We start from the raw sequence: 23,211 nt of genomic DNA, 5'->3' as shown, positions 1-23,211 counted from the left end.
GAGTAAATTGATGAAGTTCATAAGAAAAGCGAAATATAATAATAAAAAAACTTAGAAAAACGGAAAAATATGAAGGAGAACCTTTAAGACTGGATAATAATATTCGCCGCTAATTAAGTGAAGGTAAAAGGAGGTAATACTAAGATGGATTTAATATGTAGCAGAGTGGAGTAAATTAGCAGACCAAGGAAAGACAGCATTATTTGCAGCAATAATTGTGAACAACTTAAGAATCTAAATTTAAGAATTCATGCTGAGGAAAGGATATGACTGACTTCGACTAAGAAGGAAGGGATTGGGAAGAAGTCTGATTCGAGTGCAAAGAAACCGGGTTTCAGTGTGTACTAACTGTGTGTGTGATATGTAGGAAGGTTACACTTTTTGATCGGTGCAATAGGCAAAGTGTAATCTCATAAAGCTACCCGTTCCATCTTGGATAAAGAGGGCAATAGAACAGTACGAGAAGTGCAGATGTAGCTCAGATATTGGAAAGGCAAGCTTGTATGAAATAATACGGTGGGTAAATTGTAAAAAAGATAGTGAACTGATAGTGATGAACAGAATGTTATCTGGAAGAGGAATTTGTGGAAAATTGGTTAAGAACAGTAAAGGTCGAAAAAATGGATGTAGTCCTGCTGCCAAAGTAATGGAATTCTAAACAGAAGGGAAAATGTCATTGCATTTACTATATTCAATCCGTTGTTCGTAAGTACATCCGTTTCCTGGGGGCCCTTTACCCCCCCTTCCCACGCATTTTCGTTCCCCATGTTAACATGCTGTCTAGGAAACCGAGACTCTGGGCGACTTATATTCATAATTAAATATTAGAAATATAATTATGTTCATTCATAATGAGTGCTTACTTGTTCTTTGCTTGAATAAAATTTATCCCCGTCTAAGAAACATTCTACTTTGAATATACCAAAATAGCGTTTAATTGTGATAATGCGGTCTATATTTTCACAACGCGTGAATCCTTTACCTACATTATGTGTTATGAACTGAGGATGGTTTCTTTGTAAAGCATAGTGAGAGAGTTGACAATGTTCACAGGTGAATGTGTTTGTTGTGTGTTCGGAAGCGAACATTTTCTCGTACAAATTAAAAGACCAGTGAAAGGCATCGGACCAAAATTTCCCCTGCATCGCATCATGCATTCTGAGTTTTTCCTGCGTGCAAGCTTGATGTATCCGCAGTAATAAACAAACATGTCGCATGGAAGATTAAAAAAGGCAATTATCTCCGAATTAGCTTTTACATTTCCGGGTTGGTTCACTCAACGCCATATTTAATGTACAAGTAATCACTACGAAAAGGAATAGGAATACACGGGTCTTCCACTACTGTGAAAGTGCAAACGAATGCTAATGGTAATTCGTTTCGAAAAACAACACAAAGGTAAAAAGTTTGTCTTCATCTGCGATAATTTCCATTTGTTTATTTGAGGTCATGTTGATATGGTATCTCTAACTAGACGCATGGGTTGTGTTTGAAAATAATACACAGAGAAGCCTACTGCATGCATAAAAAAAAGCGAAAGGAAACAACCCAATATTTTAACAGAGAGGGCGTAACACTAATTATAATGTGAGGTCAAGTGAAAAGCAAATGGCTGTTAGTACACATTAAAGTTAGGGACCCAGTACCAGCTAACTGTAGACCAGGCGAACGAGAACAAGTCTCTGCGCAAGTAGTGATGCAAGACGGCTCCACCAATGAACAGTGAGAGAAGCGGGATTGCGTAATGCGAGACTGGAGTTACCCGATTTCCCTGCTTTTCGCTGGAAGCGTTGCCAACTTTTGGAAGCGACAATACCGTACGCACATGGCAAACGGACCGTATCTTTGTCTCCAGGTCCGTACGCTTGGTTTAAGAATTTCTTAAGGAAATGTTAGTGATAAAACAGTAAATGCAAATTTTGATAAGCCGTACATTTAGTGTACGGACTAAGGTGTAAACCGTACGTGCGTACATGCCAAGAATTTTCCTTAGATCTACAATGAGGACCGTACGGTTGGCAACACTGCGCTTTCACCACTCGATTTCCCTCCTCCTCCTCTGCCGCTATGCGCGGCCCTGCTCCTCAGTTAGCTGGGACAGAGTATAGAATTTTAGTGAGATGCACAGATTAAGCAAGTTGAGAAGAGCACATACAGAGCTGCTGTGGTTCTTGTGTTAAGTCATTATGTTTGTCTCCAAACTGTGTCTACGAAAGAACTTGGATTTTTTTTTCATTAGACCACCAGGAGCTCCGTGACATGGAGAATACAGTCCGAAAGCCACACCAACCCATATTTTGCTGTTCGGTCCTTTAATTGGTGTCTTTGAATATAGGTTCTAATTGTGCTTATTGTCTGCGGATAAGAATACTGTGACTCTTGACATGTATCCTTTATGTCTTAACTGATTGATTTGCTTTATTTTACTTCGCTTCTTGTGCCACTTTTGGCTAGTTTTGCAAAGATGGGGATGAGTGATGACATGATGAAATTGATGAATGGACACTCACAAACATCCATGCCCAGGTCGGGATTTGATCCCGGTACTACTTGTGTCGTAGGCGATGTCGTAGTCTATGTTTTACCTTTTCATTCACTTGACGCTCACTAACACTATACAATTACACACTTAGATTCGATGGCAAGGTTCTTCCATTCACTGCACCTACTTATTTTTAAAGATACGCCGGATTCCGTGGCGGAGTGGTTAGCACATCGCGCTACGACTCTAGGAGTCCAGGGTTCGAATCCCGGTCTGGATATGGATGCTTGTGAGTGTCCATTCATCAATTTCATCCCATCATCCCCATCTTCGCAAATTAGCCAAAAATGGCACAAGACGCGAAGTAAAATAAAACAAATAAATCAATCAATTTTAAAAGATAAATTAGATTGTCTTAAAACTCAGGGTTCGGGTATTAGAATAATATTCAGCACCTTTTCAACTTTTACTTCTGTCTTTTTGGCAAAATAAAAAAATACTTATAAAGCAATAGGACACTTGCGAGTACGTTTCCGTTCTACCAGATAGGTCGCATGTAAGTTACTTCCGCTAAGAACCTGTGGTGCTTCCTAGACTGGAAGCAATGGTCGAGCACACGAACATACCAACATATGTCGGGTTTGATTTTGTTGAGTTTCAGTCGTATGTCTGACTTTGCGTCAGTATACAGAGCTTGGTTTGAAGTCATTTGTCATGTCGTAATGATTTTGTTACATTGTCTTATTGTCCTTGTACCACTGTCGCAAGATTGATAATTATTTGCTCTTCAAAGCGTGTTGGAATTCCAAATATATTGTTTACTGTTCTAAAGGTTAAATACCGCTTTTATACAGTGTATGTTTTGCCTGTACTCCATTTGGCTTCCTTTGTTATTTTTACCGTGTGTCTAATTAGTTTGGAGTTTAGCTTTCATGTAATTGGCCGAGGTTGTGACGTCGCTTCTAAACTATGGCAGCAATACCCAGCGCTTCTAGTGGTACTTGACACAAAGTTGCAGTTCGAGAGTTTCTATCTACTCAGAGTTGTTCTCAACTACAAGTGAACTAGGCGTACAAGCTAGGAATGCTTTATGTACCATATATAACATTCTTACCTCATACAAACTTATTTACATCAATAATTGGAGATACAGAGTCAATATTAAGTATTCTTATTTACAATATTTCTATTACAGAAATTTTGTAATTATATTTTTTGTCTGAAGGTACTGAACCCTCCAAAAATAAATATATATATATGGAGTAATAAAATTCAAATTGAAATTGGACTTTCTATATTGCTATCAGCAATAAAGAACACAATTCCTCTAAATGAAAGGCTAGCAACAATGAAATAAGGTAACGATAAAACAAACCAACAATTATAATTTTGCAGGGACCACACGTGCCCCTTACAATTAACAGCAAATCAAGAAAGGCGAATAAGCTTTTTCTGATGAATATGGGTAATGTGTTTTGACAATTGAAACTCATTCTATACCTAACTGCAAATCCAATTTCACTCGAGAATCACTCTCTTTTCCTCTACTGGTGTGAGTGAATGATTGAATGATTTGATTTTCTTTACTTCGCGTTTCTGACACTTTTGGATAATTGCGAAGATGAGGATGGATTGTCGTTAAGATAGTATAGATGAAAAGACAAACACATACGGCCAGCACAAAATACAAGCTCCACGCCAGACCCTCGCTAGATTGCAAAATGCAGACCAGGGTGTAGCTACTACGTGGAAGGGAGGTTGGCGTTTGGGTGTCTTAGGTCACCTCTTACACCCCTTTTTACATGTGTGTATATAAATGTAATATTTTAATATTGTCGCCCAGTATATTTCCTCATCAAATTTTCTTTATACATCAGCCTATTATTGCTTTTGCTAATTTAGAAATAAACATTGAAACTATTACTAAAAAAGTCTTATGTGAGAATTGCCCTTTCTAGTAGTATACCGTGAATAAGTAAATAGCACCTGCCTTTAAATATACGTCAGGTACGTTCGCTCAAACTAATTAATGACTTTTGACATGGCCTAAGCGGAATGCCCTCTGCCTCCACAACCAGTGGCAAACACGGAAACGGTTTTTCGATGAGCAAGGCAAGGTGCTCTTGTCTTGGAATTTTGCGTCAAAATTTTGTTCCTCTCTGCATGCAAGAGCTGGTAGACCATGATTTACGATTTTGCGGACTTCCAAAACTTTCCCGTTGCAATACATCATTTCCCTGTTTAAAGTTTGCGAGCCAAGGTGTGGAGGGGCTGCATCATTAATGCCCGACAAGCCAACCGTATCGCATTAGCAAGCCACGTAAATGGACCCAGTTGCAGAGGGCAGTGCTCACTTGTACCAGGATGCAAATATTCGTAAGTCCAGGAAGAAAAAAAAAGGTTTTCCCCTTTTGTAAATGTTCTTGACACTCGCTTTCTCCATAAATGTCCCAAATTATCAGCCTGTTCACTTCGATAACTTAATGTGACGCATGGTAATTTCTGACCATTTCCAAAGCATGCAGAATTAGAAAATCTACATATTTCATACATTTCCCTCTAGGGGCAGTTTCTGTTTCATGGCATTAGATCTTGAAATTAGCTAAACTACCTTGTCAAAATTCTATTTAAAATTCGAAAAATATGCAATTACGGAAAATTATCGAGTAAACCAAACTCTTTTACACTGACACGTTCTTTCCTCTTGTACAAATATTTATTGTTATTAATTACATTTCTTGTTGTACAAATGTTTATTGTTCTTTCCTAATTACCTATCTCGTTGTACAAATGTTTATTGTTATTAATCCAAATCTCTGTTATTCATTTTGTTATTCTTGTGGTATTCAGTATTTAAACCTATCACTGATAATGTCGGGATATGTATATATCTTGTATGAGCTGTTGCCATGGAAATTACGATTCTGTTTTGGTCTTTCCTTTAGTTCTAACTTTGAGTTTTAAAGAGTGGTGAAGTTGAATTAAAAGAAGCTTTTATCTCTTTGAGTGAAATTGATTTTATGCACATAAGTATTTCTTTGGTTAACAAGTAATATTTTGTCTTAGTGAAAACTTGACTTTACTTTTAATTTGACCAACGAACGAACAGAGATATTAATACCCAATACACTGAGAGGCATCACGTGAATGCTACGAGTCTTCATGTGATCATTTTTATTGTGTGTTATTTAAATAATCATGTTCTTTTGACTGAAAGAACGTGTCAAGATTTTGCCGCCCAAATTGGAGCCAGAAATCTGTTGTTTTCTTAGTGGTATTTATTTTTGTGTGTTCGTGAAGTATAATTGACTTTTGATTTTGATGGAAATTCTGTGGTATAAGAATATGGATAAGAAAATATTGAGAAGTACAAGTAAATCGTCAGTGAGGAGAATGAATGTCCAGTGAAGTCAATTCCAGTTACAGCGGACCTGCTTACGTCATTACGGATTATGTTGGAAGATAGTACACGGTTCTGGAAACCAAGATTGATGTCCAGGTTCTCGTGGAGTTTGGTGATTCTTGTGCTTCTTTCATGACCTGTTATGATTCTGTAAGATCTGTGATGTATCACTTGTAGTCTGTAGATGTGGCTTTTGGCTGCGTGTGCCCAGGCTGGGACAGCGTATGTGAGGGTTTGTCTGATTAGGATTTTGTAAAGTTTGGTTCTTGTCTCTAGGGATCAGGCACCTGATCTGAGTACAGGGAACAGGGTCAGTACTCTCTGTAGGCTTCTGCTTGCTGTTTGTTGTAAATGTTGCGTGAAGGTCAGGGTAATTCCAAGGTATCTTGTTGTCTGTACCTTGAGTATGTCATTGTTTTGTAGCTGAAGATGATGGTTGATGAAGGTCGGGTACTCTATTTTACACCCTCGAATTTTTTTTCATTATGAAGATTATGTGATCCTATTTGTGAATAAAAAAAAATTGGAGCGCGGAAAGAAGTATTTACGACTGTACAGCCGTTTAAAGTTGAGATTTTGTCGTTTGAAATTGTTGAGTCCAAATTTACCACCGTTTCCGGGCTCCGCCCCTTGGGTAATTGACTTACCGCCCCTACCGCTACCGCGGCCCCGCCTTTATCTATAGAGTCCCTTTTAAAGGCATGTTAGAAATTGGCCGGAGTCACCTGCCCCCAATACTATTTGTCACTGTTTTCCGCATTGACACATGAATATACCAAAAAAACGAAGTTTAAATTAAATCTAAGAAGGTAACTTACCTCTTTTTACCAATGCCAGGCACTGAATTGCCGGTCGAAATTAAATTTGTAAGTCCAAAAATCAAGTAACTCCTACGTTGAAAGTCCTTGTTGTCCTTTTCCACAGAATACCACCCTCCACTCCCTTCCCATCATAAAAATAAGAAGTCGCAAATTATCCCACCCCACAAGTAATTTTTAAAAAAAACAATCCTCCCCTTTATGGCCTGCAGTTGTTAAAAATAAATAATTAATTCCAATTTCTGAAAGGGGTATCGGAGCTGTTGATGCTTGGGCGGCGTCTTGTAAAGAGTATCGCTTGGCTCTTATTGTCGTTGATTTTCACTCTATTTTGTTGTCCAGTCTTCAAGTAAATGCAATTGTCGTTGCATGGAGGAGTAGCACCATTTGATGTTTTTGCTGGAAGAGGGGTAGTATGGTACGTCGTCCGCGTATGTTGCCTGGTAACATTGTCCATGTAGTGGCATGTTTGCTGTGTACAGCGTAAATAGAGAGTGTCGATCCTTGGGGGGCTCCGGCTTGTATGTGTCTGGTTGTTGAGCGGGCTACTGCGAAGGTGACGTACTACGATCTTCCTCGGAAGTAGGTTGTGAGGAGGTTGACCACCCAGTCTGGGAATCCTTGTTGTAGTAACTTGTATAATAGTCCTGATATGCACACCTTGTCGAAGGCTTTTTCAATGTCCAGGAATACTTCTAGGATATTGTGCTTATTGTTGAATCCTGTCGTGATATGGTCGGTGAGCCGGACAAGTTGGGTCGTGGTGCTATGTGCTGGTCGGAATTCAAATTGGTAATCCAGAATGAGGTTCAGTGTGGAGGAAATTTGTTTTGAGTCTGCGAAGTAGTATGCGTTCGAACATCTTACTGAGGTAGTTTAGCAAGCTGATGGGGTTGGTGATGTTGCGGGAAATTTTTGTCTCTTCCTTGTTTAGGGATCATTATCACTTTTGATTCCTTCCAACACTTTGAGAAGTGTCCTGTATTCAATATGGCATTGAAGAGTTTTGTAAGAAGTACTATCGTTTTCCTGGGGAGGTGCTTCAGCTGGATTGTTCCAATCTTGTCAGGTCAGGAGGCCTTATTATTTGGTAGTTTTCTTATCGTTTCCTGTATTTCCGCTTGAGTGGTCAGTACTGGTGGCTTTGCTGGTAGATGGAATTGTTATCTGGTTTCCAATGCCTCTAGTACAAGCTCTGTGGTTTCGTCGTCATATGGATCGGGTGATACTCTGAACTGTTCTTCAAGTTGGTCTGCGAAGATTTCGGATTGGTTTTGGGGTCTTGGGTGAATGTAGAATGTTTGGTGGAGTCGAGTCTCTTTGGGTCAGGCTTGTGGTCATTTTCCAAACTTTCATGTCTAGTTTGGGGTGCATGCTGAGTAGTTGGTGCTAGTGGTTCTCTTGCACTTTCCTTAATCGTTTCCTAACTTTTCCAATAATTATGTTCCAGAGAGTTTTGTACTGTCGGTTGTTGGTTTGTTGCCATTTCTTCCTGGCCCAGTGTTGTACTTTGATGTAGTAGTAGGATACCGGAACGATTTTAGAGCTGTGTTTGTCATCGGTTCTTTTTTGGCTCCGGTGAGATCCCGTCGCTATGTTTGTAACCAGGGTGTTTGCTGTTTTCTAATGTCCTCAGCTGTCCGAATTGGTTGTGTTAGGTCTGCCACGCGCTAAATGTGTTCTGTAAACGTTTGCCAATCCGTCGCGATGTTACATTTTGGTGGCTTAGGCCTTTGCTAGTGCGTGAGCGATGTCAGGGTGAAGAAAACTGGAAGATGGTCAGAATCGTGTGCGTTTCTACTTTGAAGGGTTGTTGTGATGGGAACGTTCTTTGCGATGAAGATGGTCCGGATGTCAGGTCCATTTCCGTTCCTTGGGTAGAAGGTGGTCTATTGTGGTGCGTGCATTGGGTAGTTTAGGGTGTTGACTAGGTTCCGCAGCCTCGTGCCGTTGTTATTACTGCATCTGGGGTTCCAGTCTTGGTTCTTGCAGTTTATGTCCCCTGCGATGATCACGTTGGGGTCTATATTGGTTAAGTCAGTGATGTGTGTCTCCTTCATTCTTCTGTTTGGTTCTTTATATCCCGAAATCACCGTGGTGGGTCCTCCTGTGTGGTGGATTTAGATTCCTCTTCTTCGAATGGGCGGCGAAAATCTTAACTAAGTCTACGCGTTGCCAACTCACTTTTCGTTTACGGGTTGCAACCTCCGCGCTGAAAATTATTATGTTTTTATACCGAGAAATCACTAGTGGAAAAATCACTAGATGCACGTGTTAAACGAAAAACTGTGTGCTTTAAGACAATACAATTAATAATGAGTCGTGCATGACTCTGCATTACTAAACAATGTATTTAACAATAAATAACAATAATTATTAACCTTTGAAGAACAAGTTAATTAAAAAACTCAAAACGTATGCCTCTCGGGAGGAACATTCCGCTCAACACTTTTAACGGAAATGTTAATCCAAAAGGACTATAACAACCACGCAGGGTCTGTTATAAGAACGTGGCGACCACGCAGGGTCGTTACCATCCCTACAGTGGCCTAGATAGAGATTGAATGAAGCCCTACTTCCACAACTCGTATGTTCCTTCGTGTGGATCTGAGCTAATCAGACAGGATCTTTTACATTTTAAAAAAACTTTTGAGAGACTGACAGTTATTAAGCTCGCGGTAATCCAGGCACGTTAGCATCTCCAAACAGCCGCGACGCCATGAAGCGTGAAAATATGACATTATATTGCATTAGAATTCAGCTAATAATTCAGCAAGCTGTCTGTCTTAATTTCTCTGGTATTCGATAAGCAGGTCAACCTCCTAACAGAAAGAGCAAACAATCTGTTATTCTGTTTACCTAAGGAGGGCGGAGGAAGCTTTATTGTCATTCGGACATGAACACCTGGAGAATTATCTCGCTAACAATAGAGTTTATAATCCATGGTAAAGTGGAGAAGAAATACATTAAAATATATCTGCTGAAATAGTGTAGTGAGAACCGTAACTTATTTTTTCCTTTTCCTATAGCTTTGCAGTTATTGACGCTTGAGTGTATCTTTACTTAATATTGTTATTATTTGAATTTATGAACTACTATCGGATTAAAAATGATGGATACTTTAGTTTGGACTCCAATTAAAAATTAACCAGTAGACCTACACAAAAACCAGTTACATCAACATTTTGATTATTCACTTCTGCGTTAATCTGGTAGCCTTCAATTTAAATATCGTCGTGAGGACAAAAAAGTGCTTTCTTTTTAATTTTGCAAACATGTAACGATGTACGTACGTGGAACGTGGCATCATCGAACACAGTGATGTACATTGAATCGTGGAAACTGTGGGCTGACACTGAGGGTCAGTGCGTGCAGTGTTGCCACGTTCACCTTGACTCCGTTGAAGAAAACTCTGTATAAAATCGGTTTTGCAATGTGGATTGACAATGATAATTTATTTTTTTAAAAAAGCAGAGATTCGAAACAAGATCAATGTTGTATTTGTAGGACTACACAATACTAAGGAAAATATGTTTTATAAAATTAATAAGAACGGTCCTTTGACCAATTTTAAAAATCTGAAAATTACAAATTGTGTTTAAAACCTTCCTGGCTGCACCATGTTAATATTTCCTCACGTTCAGACACGTTTTCTTTTTATACAGGGCGAGGCACAAGTCCAGCACCACCCTTTTAATTTGAAAACGGCTTGACGGAGGACGATGAAACTTCGGACATGGCTAATGGACGTGGGGGCACACCAGATGGGGCCAGTATGCATCATGGCGACCATCTTGAAAACCGCCATTTTGAAATTACCTCCAGATTTCCAAATGGGAAGGGGGTTATGTGGCGAGTCATTTAAGATGTGCGTTTTCGCATACAGTCATTTCTTTCCTACCTTTATTTGTTGAAGTTCACATTTGGCGTAATGTAAGGGTTGTTATTTATTCGTTCCAAGTGATGTAACATAGCTATAACCCTCCAAGAACGGATTATAATTGTTGCAATAAGTGGGGATCGCAGTGCCAGGGTCTTCGCAGAATATTTCAAAGAGTGGTATCCAGAGAGACACGACATCTCGCATACGTGTGTTGAGTTTAAAGAGACGGAATCCGACACGACAGAGAACGTAGTTGATGGCCGAGGAACCGGAACCAACGAGGAAGCGCAGCGGCTATCGAAGCATCCTAAGTCGAAACACAGTACCCCACGTTTGGTGTCAGCGTCAGGAGTCAGTCAGAGATCCATATTCCGGGTGTTGCACTCGAGCAAGTGGCACCTATATAAAATTCAAATGAAGGAGGATCCACTGAGTACACACCTTGTTCTCCTGACCTTACGCCCTTTGACGTTTACCTTTGATTCCATCTTAAAGCCATGTTTTATCAAGACAAAAATCAATGATCTCCGACATCTTCCAGCATTGGATCCAGCAATCGTGTGACTCTGTGGACCCTGCAGTGTTATTGGGTGTCCATGAGTAGTGGCGGAAACGCCTTGCATTCTGTGTGGCACATAATAGGCAAACATATATATCACATCTTGTAGGACACCAAATCTTAACTTCAACTCTCAAAATATCCTCACCAAATAAAGTTAGGGTGAAACTATCTGCATATTCTTATTTCTGAGAAAACGCACATCTTAAATTATGTGCCACATAACCCCCTTTCCATTAGTAAATCTGGAGGTAATTCCAAAATGGCGGTATCAATATGGCCGCCAAGATGCATACTTGCTTCATCTGGTGTGTCCCCAACCCACAATAGCCATGTCCGAAGTTTCAAATTAAAAGTGTAGTGCTGGACTTTTGCCTCACCGTGCAGAATGTCAAATAGAGCGATCGTTTGTAAATCTAAAAAAAAGTTCTCATGACGATAAAAAATCGGAAGCATACTCGAAAAGAAAAAAATGGTTGCCATAGATTAACGCACAATTGAAAAATCTAAAGTTTGATTTAACTTGTTTCTGTCGTACGTCTACTGGTTAATTTTTAATTGGAGACGAATCTCGAGTATCCATAATTTTTAATCCGATAGCAGGACACATAAATTTCTTTACTCCTCTGAAATTTTTTGTGCACATACCCAACCCATAAATAAAATAATTATTTACATGTAAGTCTGCAATCCTTTGTGTATGTTAATTCTGAGAACACACTCATGTCAGGTTTCATTGCGGATAAACAGAACATCTTAGTTGTACATGAGTCAAGTGGTATGTTTAGAATGACAAAAATACGGTTTTCAATTGATGTTGTTGTTTTATGTCCACTTTATGCACAGAGAGGATAATCGGTACTGGACCTACAGTTTAAAGTGGGATTCGTACCACTGTGCAATGTGCCTCACCCTGTTATCGAACTCGGGCCGCAAAATTAAATAGTCACAATCTTGTTTACTGAAAGATGTTTTCCCGAAAATTTACTGGAAGTTTTTTTTTCAACTGTGCTCCTTTGACTGTGATCAATATTCATTTCCAAAATATGCTAGAAGATTACTCAATTGGCATAGTGCTTGTTCCCTTTCTAGCAATGTCTGACTGCGGTGAAAAAGCGTGATTTGTACGTACCATTTGCAAACTTAAACACGCATGAACCAGTCTTCGGCATCATGGAAGCATACATTGATTAAGGAAGCCATTTTTCTTGTATAATTTTTTAAAATAAAAATCGTATTTTTAATCACAAACAAATCAATCAACTGTTCATAGAACATAAGTGCATTATCATGAACATTTACGTATACATTGTAAAATATACGAGTAGTGTACAAGAGTATGTATGTGTGTGTGTGTGTGTGTGTGTGTGTGTGTGTGTGTGCGTACCGAGTGGTTCTGATCTCAATTTAAACTGTAAGTCCACTCCTGATTAGAATAAATGTGTATATATTGCACTTAAAACAAAACTCAGGTATATTTATTTATAATATAAACAATTTATTTCCACTTGAACAAATCTTGTCTTAAAAACATGTCAATTGTAAAGGTTTGATTTAATTAGATTTGATTTTTGTTATTTAGCTTCGCTTCTCTGCATCCTGAAATGATAAAATTGTTGAAGGGACGCTCACAAAGCATACATATACCATCGTAGTGCGCTGTGCTAACCACTCCGCCACGGAGATCAGCGATATAATACGAAAAAAATTAACTGGGCTCTTACGATAATTTGCTCACGTTAGTTAAAATCTGAACGGTCACGATCTTTGTCAACGGTACTTCATTTCTTACGAAACATACTTTGGCACTTTTACAAAAGCAGCAAACATTCCTAAAGAATCGAGCGAGTACTCACCAACAACCTGCAGGTACCCGACTTGGCTGATCATGGGGTTGGTGTTCACCTGACACATGTAGTAGCCCCTGTCCTCCTGCTGGACCTGGGAGACGTGAAGCAGCCACGTCTTTTGGTTGTCGTAGGAGACGCTGAACCGTTGCACCCGAGATATTACATGGCGGTGGATTGTGAGAATCATCTGCCTATCGATGTGGATCCACGCTACCTGGAACGGAAAAGCATTGGATTGAAATCAAAACTGGAAAGAATGCTGCACATTTAGAAGTAAATGACACTTTCGTATCTTGTAATTCGCCTTCTAAATGCGAAGGGTAATTTTTAATGTACTTTCAACTAATAGTACCTTAATCCTGACAAGTACCTTGCTATGAAAAGTGGTTATTGTTTTGATAAGTTGTTTTTAGTTCTTTATTATTAGACATTGACATCTCTTTTTAACGTAGAAGATTCAGCTCAACTATAGTGTGTTTAGGAAATTATCCCGGAAATCTCTTGAGCAAGGCCACGCAAGAAGGGGAGAGAGCGAGGGGGCGGAGCGAAGTAGTGCACGCTGCGGAAAGGCTGGTAGCTGCAGCCGCTTTCCCCCTCCAAGAAATCCAGCTCCTTCTCACGTGTTCATTTGTCGAGCCCTAACGAGTCACTACTTGTGCAGAGACTTCCTTGCTCCAGAGATTCCCGAGACAGAGTATGTATATATATATATATATATATATATATATATATATATATATATATATATATATAAAAGCGTACCGGTATTTATGTGGGACACCCTGTATCTCAAGATCTTGAGACGGGCCTATTTATAGCCCTCGTTGTTTTAAAGGTTACAAGATCAATAGCAATTTTCCCAATTTTATATCCGTTAAACCTGTTTAATAATAACAATAATATATTTATTGTTATGTACATAAAATAAAGAAAAACACAACAATATTAATTAATTGTACAAAAAACACTAACGCACACCTTTCTTGACAACGACAAACAACATAGGGTAATTAACAAAGTGAACCTTCGGCTGGCTACATTAGTTTCGGTAACTACAAACATAACTACAAATGCATCATATGCTTTAAATTGCGTCATTAACATATGCTCCACCAAGTTTGTTACAATGTGCTTCTTTCCGATATATGACATATACGTGGTATGGGCTACAAAGGATAACGTATCGTTGACAACACCAATTGATTCCCTTCTTTGTCCTTCTGATGGTCAGCTGTTCAGTTATAAATCAGAATGCTGCAGACGAGAATACTATAAAATCGATGCTCTAAAGCAGAATAAAGAACCCAGCTTCCGTTTGGCATCATACCGAGAGGAGTAACTGAATGGTTACTGCCGTCCCTCACATACCACTAAACTGTAGAGCTATGTAAACGGCTCCAGGATTGCAGAGCTTCGTGTAAAGAAATTCTTTCCCCATGAGACTATTGGTATTAAGGCTGTATGCGGGAAGAACTTTTTTCCATGACAGTACAGTGAAGAAACTTGCCCAAGGTACTATATAATGCTTATTGATCATTGCGTGTGCTAAATATGCATCAAGTATGTAGTTATGTGCATCATCGAGAAAGATGCAGGAAGGTGCATTAAAAACGTATCAACTGATGCATTAAAAACAGCTCGAAATGGAACAAAATACTCACTTGCAACACATGATACACTTTGGAGTTGCTTTTACAAACTATGTACAAAAATGCATCAAACTCTAAACCTGATTCTTGGCAAAAACAAAAAAAATACACTTTGGTGCATCAAATAGATTTTAATACATTTAGTTTTCTGTGCGTATGGTGGCCGTATTATGCTTAATAGAAGTTTTTGAAAATTGCTGCAAGTGTTTGGCATGAAGCACTAGAACCATCTGATAATATCTGAATCTGATAAATCAAACTTTTCAAGTATTACCCTAAGGGCAAATATTGTTAAAAAGAACGTAGAAATTGTGTATATGAAATTACTGTTAAATTAATTAGTGATTAATAATCACTTTTAAATCATGTAAAGTTGAAGTTTCATACTCTATGTTGAGAAATTCTAAACCATCACTCAAGATAAGTTGTCTAATTAGTAAGTCTGAAAAGAATCAACAAAATTGAAAACACTTATCTTTAAAAATAATTTCGTCCTTACTTAGTTCTTTTGAATGGATCGTTGTGGTGAGATACTAAAGCACATTAAAGAAGTACTATCGCGTTGCTTGCATTATGTAGCTCCCTCCACACCATTTTGTCGTGGTTGTTTGAACAGTAAATTGATATATTTGAACGGGATGTTTAACTACCGTTGGATCTTCCTGTTGTAACAAGAGTGTTCATTGACAGATCGACCGAAGATAAATAGTGTTGCAAATATAACGCCTGCCTATCTGATAGTGCTTAGACAGACATTCACTGATTAGCATATCTGAAGCCTATCAATACCAGTTAAGACTTGCAAATCTTTTCAACAAAGCTGATTTGTGTTCCCTGCAGATTTCAGAAACATGACTAGGATAAACTAAAAAAAGAAAATATATAATAGTTTTTGCACATGATTTAAAATTATGATAATATACACAGAATAAGAACTGTTTCAGTGTGAAGAAAGTTTACAACAACCGTTATACAATAGTGGCTATAAACAATGTTTTTTATACTGTAAGTGTTAAGCATGTTAAACAACAGGAATCGTTGGTGGTATAGATTAGTAAAAGTGATGCTAAGTTAAACATCAGTGTTTTAAAAGATATACAAATAATTAAGTTCCTTGTGGTTGTTTGAGTTTCATAAATTATTAAATTATGAAGGATTAAGTTCTTTTTTCTGTACTTTTTCTGTATATTCGAATATATATAAGTTTTAGGGAAAATATAGGCTGTGAATACAACATTTACCACTCAGATTTGTTTAAAGTAGAAGCGTTTACATAAATAAATCTATAAGAAAGTTGTTCTTTAAAAATTTTAATCACAACTTGAACTGCACTATGTTTCATAACATGCATACTATTCGCTATAATTGAGCAACATACATTTTATGTTGAGTGACATGCAGAAATTACATACACACTTTATAATTAATGAATAATAGTGGAAACAAATTGTAAAATAAATTGTAAATGTGTATGTAGAGATAGAACGAATGTTGAAATTGTCATGTCATCGAATGTGTGACAAAAGGATACACGTTTTGAACAGTTTTCTTGATGGGCATTCAATGTCAAAGTGTCCTTGAATCTAAGTTAAAATTAAATGCAATGCTGTAACTTCATTCTATCTTGTGAGTGAACAGTATAATATAATATTGTCATTTGGATAAAATTTCAAGTATTATACATAATTAAGTTAGACTGTACAAGGAATTTTACATAATGTTTGCTATTTTAACTTCTTGATTTACCATTGATTTGTATTGTGTTCCAGCCGTGACATCAAAATACAATTAATTTCTCCTTTAACTGTTACATTTCTCCTAGAATATTCAATGGTCAATTGCCTTGTTCCTTTATCTTATATAATTTGTTTTTCATCATTTGAAAATTGGCAGATATTAAAATAAATTTCTTATTAACTAAAGAGGAAATATTTTACTGTCCCACCCATGAGACAAAATTGTTCACTTACAGCTATAAATCTGGAAATGTATTCTGAGGGTAGTTATGTTTAATCAATACTGTTTAGTTTCTTAATTCATTGCGCAGAAACTGTAAGAAAACTGTTTCTTACCTATCAATAGAATAATTATTTTAATGTCAAAAATGTAGTCTGTGTGTCCCACCTGTGACACTGGAATGCCCCTAAGTATATAATAAGTAGCGCTAGTTAGACATCAGAAGTAGAAAATACGTGTAACTAAATCTCTCACGTTCTCAATCCAAAGGTTCAATGCAGAAATAACTCAACCTTTCCATGTGTCCGCCCCTCTTCTCTGTACTTTAATCTTCTTCGTGGCCTTCGTGCAAATATCATGGTGCATGTCACATTGTCCTTTCCATCTTTATTTACAAAAAGTATATTATTTGTACGGGTTGTACGCGTAAAAATATTTCAGTTTCAGATGAGAACCAGCCACTAACTGAACATATCGTGTTACATTGTCACATATGATTTCGGAACATGGTTGCTGGTGAAGTTGTACATTTCTTGTTCCATTGTTCGAACTTCCGTAGAACAGAATGGCCACTCTAGGACCATGATAAAATTCAAATATAAATCCCGGTTTTCAAGACAAAATTTCCAAAACTCCAAGGGCACAAGCACATACATTAAAAATATATAATTTCAGGTGAAGAGTTTACATTTGTAATTTCACGTACTCAAGATTCAAAATACATCTACAAACACAAGTCCCAAATGTTACGGGATACACTAATTTAGAAAAAATGTTAATTGCATAATAACCTAACCTAACCTAACCTAAACTCAAATTTACCTAATCAATTTCAAGATGATATTAGATAGATTGTTCTGCAAAGAACACTAACAAAGTAAAGGAATTGCCAGAATTCTGTTTTATTTTCCACGCAGCTTTCTTTTCTTTTCCTTCCTGGATAAAAAAAGATCAACTGTGAAGAACTTGCTTCCGGCATTAATAAATATGTATAAAGTCAATGGAACATGACTAATAAAAGTTGGAATTTTTCATGTCTACGGGGAAAAATTCACGCAGAATTCCCGTAGCCAATAAGTCACGCATAAATCCAGGAATTCAAGGAATTCCCAGTGAGAAGTGCACGTGTAACGCCGAAGATGAACTACTATGCACGTACAATCAGCACTCTATTTATAGATTCAATATACATTTTTTAAAGGTCACGGACGTAAAAATGGAAGAACTTTGCTCTTTTGATTAGCGTGAAGCAAAAGAAGAAAGAGTCTTGAAAACTTCTTAGCAGAAGAAAGGATTGGTGCACAAGATCAGAGGCCGTGAAAGGGGAGAGAAGCAAATCCCGTCGTCAGCCGTTCTGCAGGTAACGAAGTGTTCACAACAGCACTTTCTTGCTCAATTTCCTTTCGGCTGCCGTAGGAGGGCGGCTTTCGTAATAATCGATTAGCTTAATTTAGCTTCCTCCACGGCGGGGAGAAAGGAATCGGTATTTCATAACGACTCAGACATCTCCTTCAGAGGGGCTTTGTAGCCACTTCAGACGCAATACCGGCAGAACTTACACATAACCTTATAATGGTAGGAATGCCGCTACCAGATAAGTTTCTGCGTATTAATTTATTAATTGCCTGTTAGATTACTAGAATATTGTTGTAGTTACAACCTGTTTTAGTCTATTTTATGCTGAGATATGTCAATCGAGACTCCATGCAGAGATTAAAGTGCGAAACACTCTGCAATGTGCTTCCGCTGGGAATCAAACACGGGGCTCGTTGATTACAAAGCGACAGAAATAACACTACAAAGTCAGGAAGGCCCAGTATTTTTGTGGTGTTATATGTGTTGTGTATTATTTATGGACCATTAGAGTGCCATTGAGATTACTGATGATGAACCCTTGCGATTAAGGCCACCGTTAGGAAGCGTGAGATCCTCTGTGGACTAGATGCGCGAGGCTCCTCGTATATTGAAGTAAAAATGCACATAACCTTGGTTATTAAAGTTACACAATAGCACACAAACGTGTTTCTCTTGAAATTCTATCCCATTATTTTCATATGCCACATGCCCACCTTTTCATTTAAATACTGAAGTTAAATCCAACATGGCGGACTTCAAGATGGCCGCCATGTTCGACACATATTGTATTCGATTTCCCTCCTTCCCTGTATCATGTATCGTTATGTTTCATTCGTGTTTCACCAGCCGTATTTGTTTTAAATTGGTGATCCCATGCTCATGAACCACCCTGTACATTGAATCATTCGTCACACTTAAATTAGCAAAAATTATGTCTATTGCAGATTTGAAAAATTGATATTCTTCTCTTCTTTGACAATTATCGTTAGTCACCTCAAGTGTATTGCAGTTAGCGTACACTGATGACGTAAAGTACACATTCATATAGCATTGATGCCTCACATATCCAAAGAAACTTACAAAAATGTAAACTTAATTAAACAACATATAAAATAAACAAACATCATTGAAATTATCCTAAATTATTAACAGCAACGAATGTGTTATTTCAATTCGTTCACTTTTGGTTCCAAATAGCTAATAATAATTTTAAAAAAAAAACATTAAATAAAATAGTCTTGGTTCGGGTACGATTCCCGGTGGGAGCCCTTTACATTTCGGCGTTGACCACGAGTCATCCAATGAAAAACCGCTCTGGCAGACACTGGCCCTTCGAGGGCTGATGCGCCACGGAGTTTTAGTTTAGTGTTAGTATTCCTACACTCCAGTCAAACTTGTTATTCTATGGGGAAAAAACAATCGTTTTCTGCCTTGAGTTTTCGTGTCTTGTTTACGTATTACATTCAAGTTATATAAGGGATTAACTGATTCTTTTTCGGGAAGCCAATAAAATGTCGATCTCTTTATCTCATAGTTCACTTGCAAACTGCATTACATCAGGTTAACACGGTTGTGGCGCTTGGATCCGCACCGAGTATAATTCTCTGCGGTAATTGTATTTGTTCTATGTACAGCAAGGTACAATAAACTAAAGAAGGAAGAGAATTACGCGTAAATGGAGCAACTCAACTGTTAACATATGCAGATGATGTATAAATACGAGGATCCAGTTAAGAATGATATCATGATACTTTTAGAACCAGCTAAGGAGATACGTCTGAAAGTTAGCACAGGGATAACTGAATACATTCTTAAAAGACGAAACCAAATGTTAGGTAACAACGAAAACCTATCAGATTATTCCTTGTATACTTTAAAGGGTGCAAAATTGGCACTAGTGCCTATGCACCCAAAATTATAACTCATTCTTTCATTCATTACAACAATTCATTTAAATCTGTTTCTAAGTTGAAATAATTAGTTGTAATATAAAAAATAAAAACGATATTGAAGAGTAAATTAACATTAGACTTAATTCAGGCGCATTTCTTTTCTATTCATAAGCTTTTATCCTCTCGAGGAATCTAAGCCCAGAAATGTTTTGTAGTGTTTTATGGAAGTCAAACGTGGAACTTAAGCTAAGAGTTTTTGAAAGAAATTCTTAAAAGATAAATTTGGACCTAAAAATTTGAAACAATAGGGAAGTCGAATAGGTTACATAATATAAACTGCATATTGTATTTTGATTGATTTGGTTTATTTTACTTCGTTTTGTGCCACTTTTGCCTAATCTTGAAGATGAGAATGAGTGGTGATATGATGAAATGGATGAAGAAACACTCGCAAAGAACACCCACGCCCAGACAGGCGTCATGGAGCTCTGTGCTTACCACACCGCCACGGAGATTGGCAAATATTCCACTTCTATTCCCTGATATTATTAGATTAATTAAATAATAAAAGATTTGGGAAAACAGACCATACAGCACGCGTGGTCATAGAATAGAAAAGTTTACGGGATCCTTGTTGGGAAATCTGATGGTAAGAGATTCGTAGGAAGACGAAGATGGAATGACAATATCAAGATCGACTTGAAGAATATTAGTAAGTATGGTGCAGAGTGGATTGATCTTACCCATGTTAGAAACGCTGGTGCAAGAAACCTTCGTGTTTAGGAATACCATAGATTTAGTTATTTCTTGTCTTTTTATTGATACATCTTCATAATATTCATTATAGTCCTCGTTTAATTCACAGACTTTAATTAAGTCTGTCTTTGCTCATGAATTAGGAGAATGGTCTCAATAACCTTAATGATGACGCACCCATCTTAATATTCTAGTAACCAATTAAACGTTCAGGTTAAATAAATACGAAAGAAGAAATTGCTCTTTTGTGAGCACTATGATATGCGACACATTGAAGTACTTTTTTAGTGTTACTTATTAAGTTATTAATTTTACAGTATCCCGTGGATTATGCTCGGTAAAGTACAACCCTCGCAATAGCCACACCGCTTGAAACATCGCCTTCAAGCTACAACTGGTAGCCTCTAATTTCCTCCACTCAAGAAGCTTGACCTCAAACAATGCATCTTGCCTCTAAAATTTAAGCGAAGAGATAGAAAGGACGGCATTTTAAATAATGGCCCCCACTTATACCCTTTAAACCCTCCTCTCCTTCCATTTTTGATTTTCGCTCGAAAGAGCGAGAGAGAGGGGTCTTATGGTGGCCGTCAAGATTGAATTACGCGTTTCAGAATGAAATTAACTGGCTATTGAGAGCCACTTATCACGTGGTCGATTTTCTCCCAGCAGCAGATCAACACCTCCCCCCACTCTGACCAAGGGGCTTGTTTGAACGAAGCACGCAAATGGCGCCGCCTCCGGTGGCTGGTATTTGCAGGCCAGACCGCTAATTTCACGGTGCACGGCTGCAGATTATTAACTTGTCACGGCCGCGGATCGCTGCCTCAGCGCTATCCATCTGCTCCCTCTCGCCGCGTAGGTGAGGCCGCCACGTGGCTCCAAATACATTCCGGGCCTTGGAGGAACTGTTTCCTACCGGCCACTGCACTTTGCAATGGACCATATTAGTGGTGACGTCACAGTAGGCGACAGAGCACGATTTGAGTCCAAACAAATGCGAAACGTGTTTTAACTCCTATTTATAAGCATTAAAGTTTCTATCAGAAGGGGTAGCTTTAATGACTGTGACAGCGGTTATGAAACAAAATTGTGTCTGCATAGTAAATACATGTAAAGTAAAGTAAAGTAAAGTTCTCCCTTGTGCTTTGCGCCACGCCATGAAGGTGTGTAGGGGATGAGGAGTTAGGACTCCACACTTTCTTGATCACTGACCAAGCTGGGAGTGATATGATCAGTACCACGACCCAGGTCGCCTTAACCCCCCAAAGTTTCCTCCAGGTACCCACTTTATACGACACTCGTGAGCACCTTTAACGGGTGGAGAAAATCCCGATTCTCCCCCGCCGGGAATCGAACGCGGGTCTCTCCATGATAGATAGTCAGACGCCCTAACGACTTTTGTTTTTACATAGAAGAAATACCCCCATCATTCAACTTTTCCTCAACTTTCACACATATCAATTTCTTATTATTCTCGTCTTTATCATTACGGAAAACAAACATCCATGTCCTAACCAGGATTCGAACCCGGGACGACTGGCTTCGTACCGTGCTGTGCTGGCCACTCCACGACGGAGGCCGACATAACGACAGAGTTACCGTGGCTCATGTAGAGATGAGATTTCGTAGAATACGTCTATGCATCACATATATTTTACAGAGAATAAGGTAAAGAAAATAATAGAGTAAGATAATATACTTAACCACCTAATATACCCTAGGATTCTGTTATCTATGATTTGGGGCCATCTTGAAAATGGCGCAATTTTTATATGTAAAATTGAAGATGAGAATTGTTTCATGTTCATTTTCATGGTTTTATTGTATACGTATCTATACGATTCTATTTAATTAATTTATGTTATTGATGGCATTAAAGATAAAATAATAATTTTATTTCATAATTTTAATGCCTAAATATTTTCTAGGACAGGAGTACTAATAATGACAGTTGGAATGATTTTGTAAGTGTTAAAGTAATTGTCTCTCTTCTGATAAGGTATTAGGGAAGTATCCTTATGCAGAATATTTAATTGTCTATGGTTGTCCATGCTGTATTGTAATGAAAAGTTGTATCTGAGAGCATATAATGCATCACAACTGGGAACATGTAACAATTATATGTTCGCAGTTGTACACATAATGACTGTAACGAAGTCAGTGGGAAATATGTGTTTGATGTTTGTCAAGTCATTTATAGAATTTTGAAAAACTAAGTATGCTGACCAAGGCAGTAATTTATTTTATTAAAAACATAAACTAAACGTAACGTTTCAACCTTCTAGCAAGGTCTTCATCAGACTCTGTATCAAGTCCAAGTGGTTGGACTTGATACAGATTCTGATGAAGACCTTGCTAGAAGGTTGAAACGTTACGTTCAGTTTATGTTTTTAATAAAATAAATTACTGCCTTGGTCAGCATACTTAGTTTTTCATAATCATGGAAACAAGGCTTAATGGTTTTATAACAGAATTTTGTGAGTTGTAATGTTAGAATTTAAGTATAAATAAGTTTTGAATCAAATTTTTGTAAAAATGGAAGTTACGTACTTGTATAGTAGCACAATGAAGAGCAAACCTTCATCTTTGAGAACGAAACTGAACTTC

The 23,211-nt window shown here is 37.9% G+C and overlaps 1 protein-coding gene across 2 annotated transcripts in view; it reads right to left on the bottom strand.

Moving 5' to 3' along the window:
- Window positions 1-23,211, bottom strand: part of LOC145995207 (lachesin-like) — an 828,831-nt gene that overhangs the window by 169,191 nt on the left and 636,429 nt on the right. For both annotated transcript variants that reach the window (XM_083131770.1, XM_083131771.1), the window contains exon 3: window positions 13,002-13,209. In XM_083131770.1, the coding sequence (XP_082987896.1) occupies window positions 13,002-13,209 (208 nt within the window). The remainder of the gene's footprint in view (window positions 1-13,001; window positions 13,210-23,211) is intronic.

Source organism: Lepisma saccharinum, chromosome 11 (assembly GCF_977018435.1).
Source record: "Lepisma saccharinum chromosome 11, izLepSacc3.1, whole genome shotgun sequence".
Taxonomy (NCBI): domain Eukaryota; kingdom Metazoa; phylum Arthropoda; class Insecta; order Zygentoma; family Lepismatidae; genus Lepisma; species Lepisma saccharinum.
The sequence above is the reverse complement of the archived record's forward strand: the minus strand, read 5'-3'. Positions and strand labels throughout refer to the sequence as shown.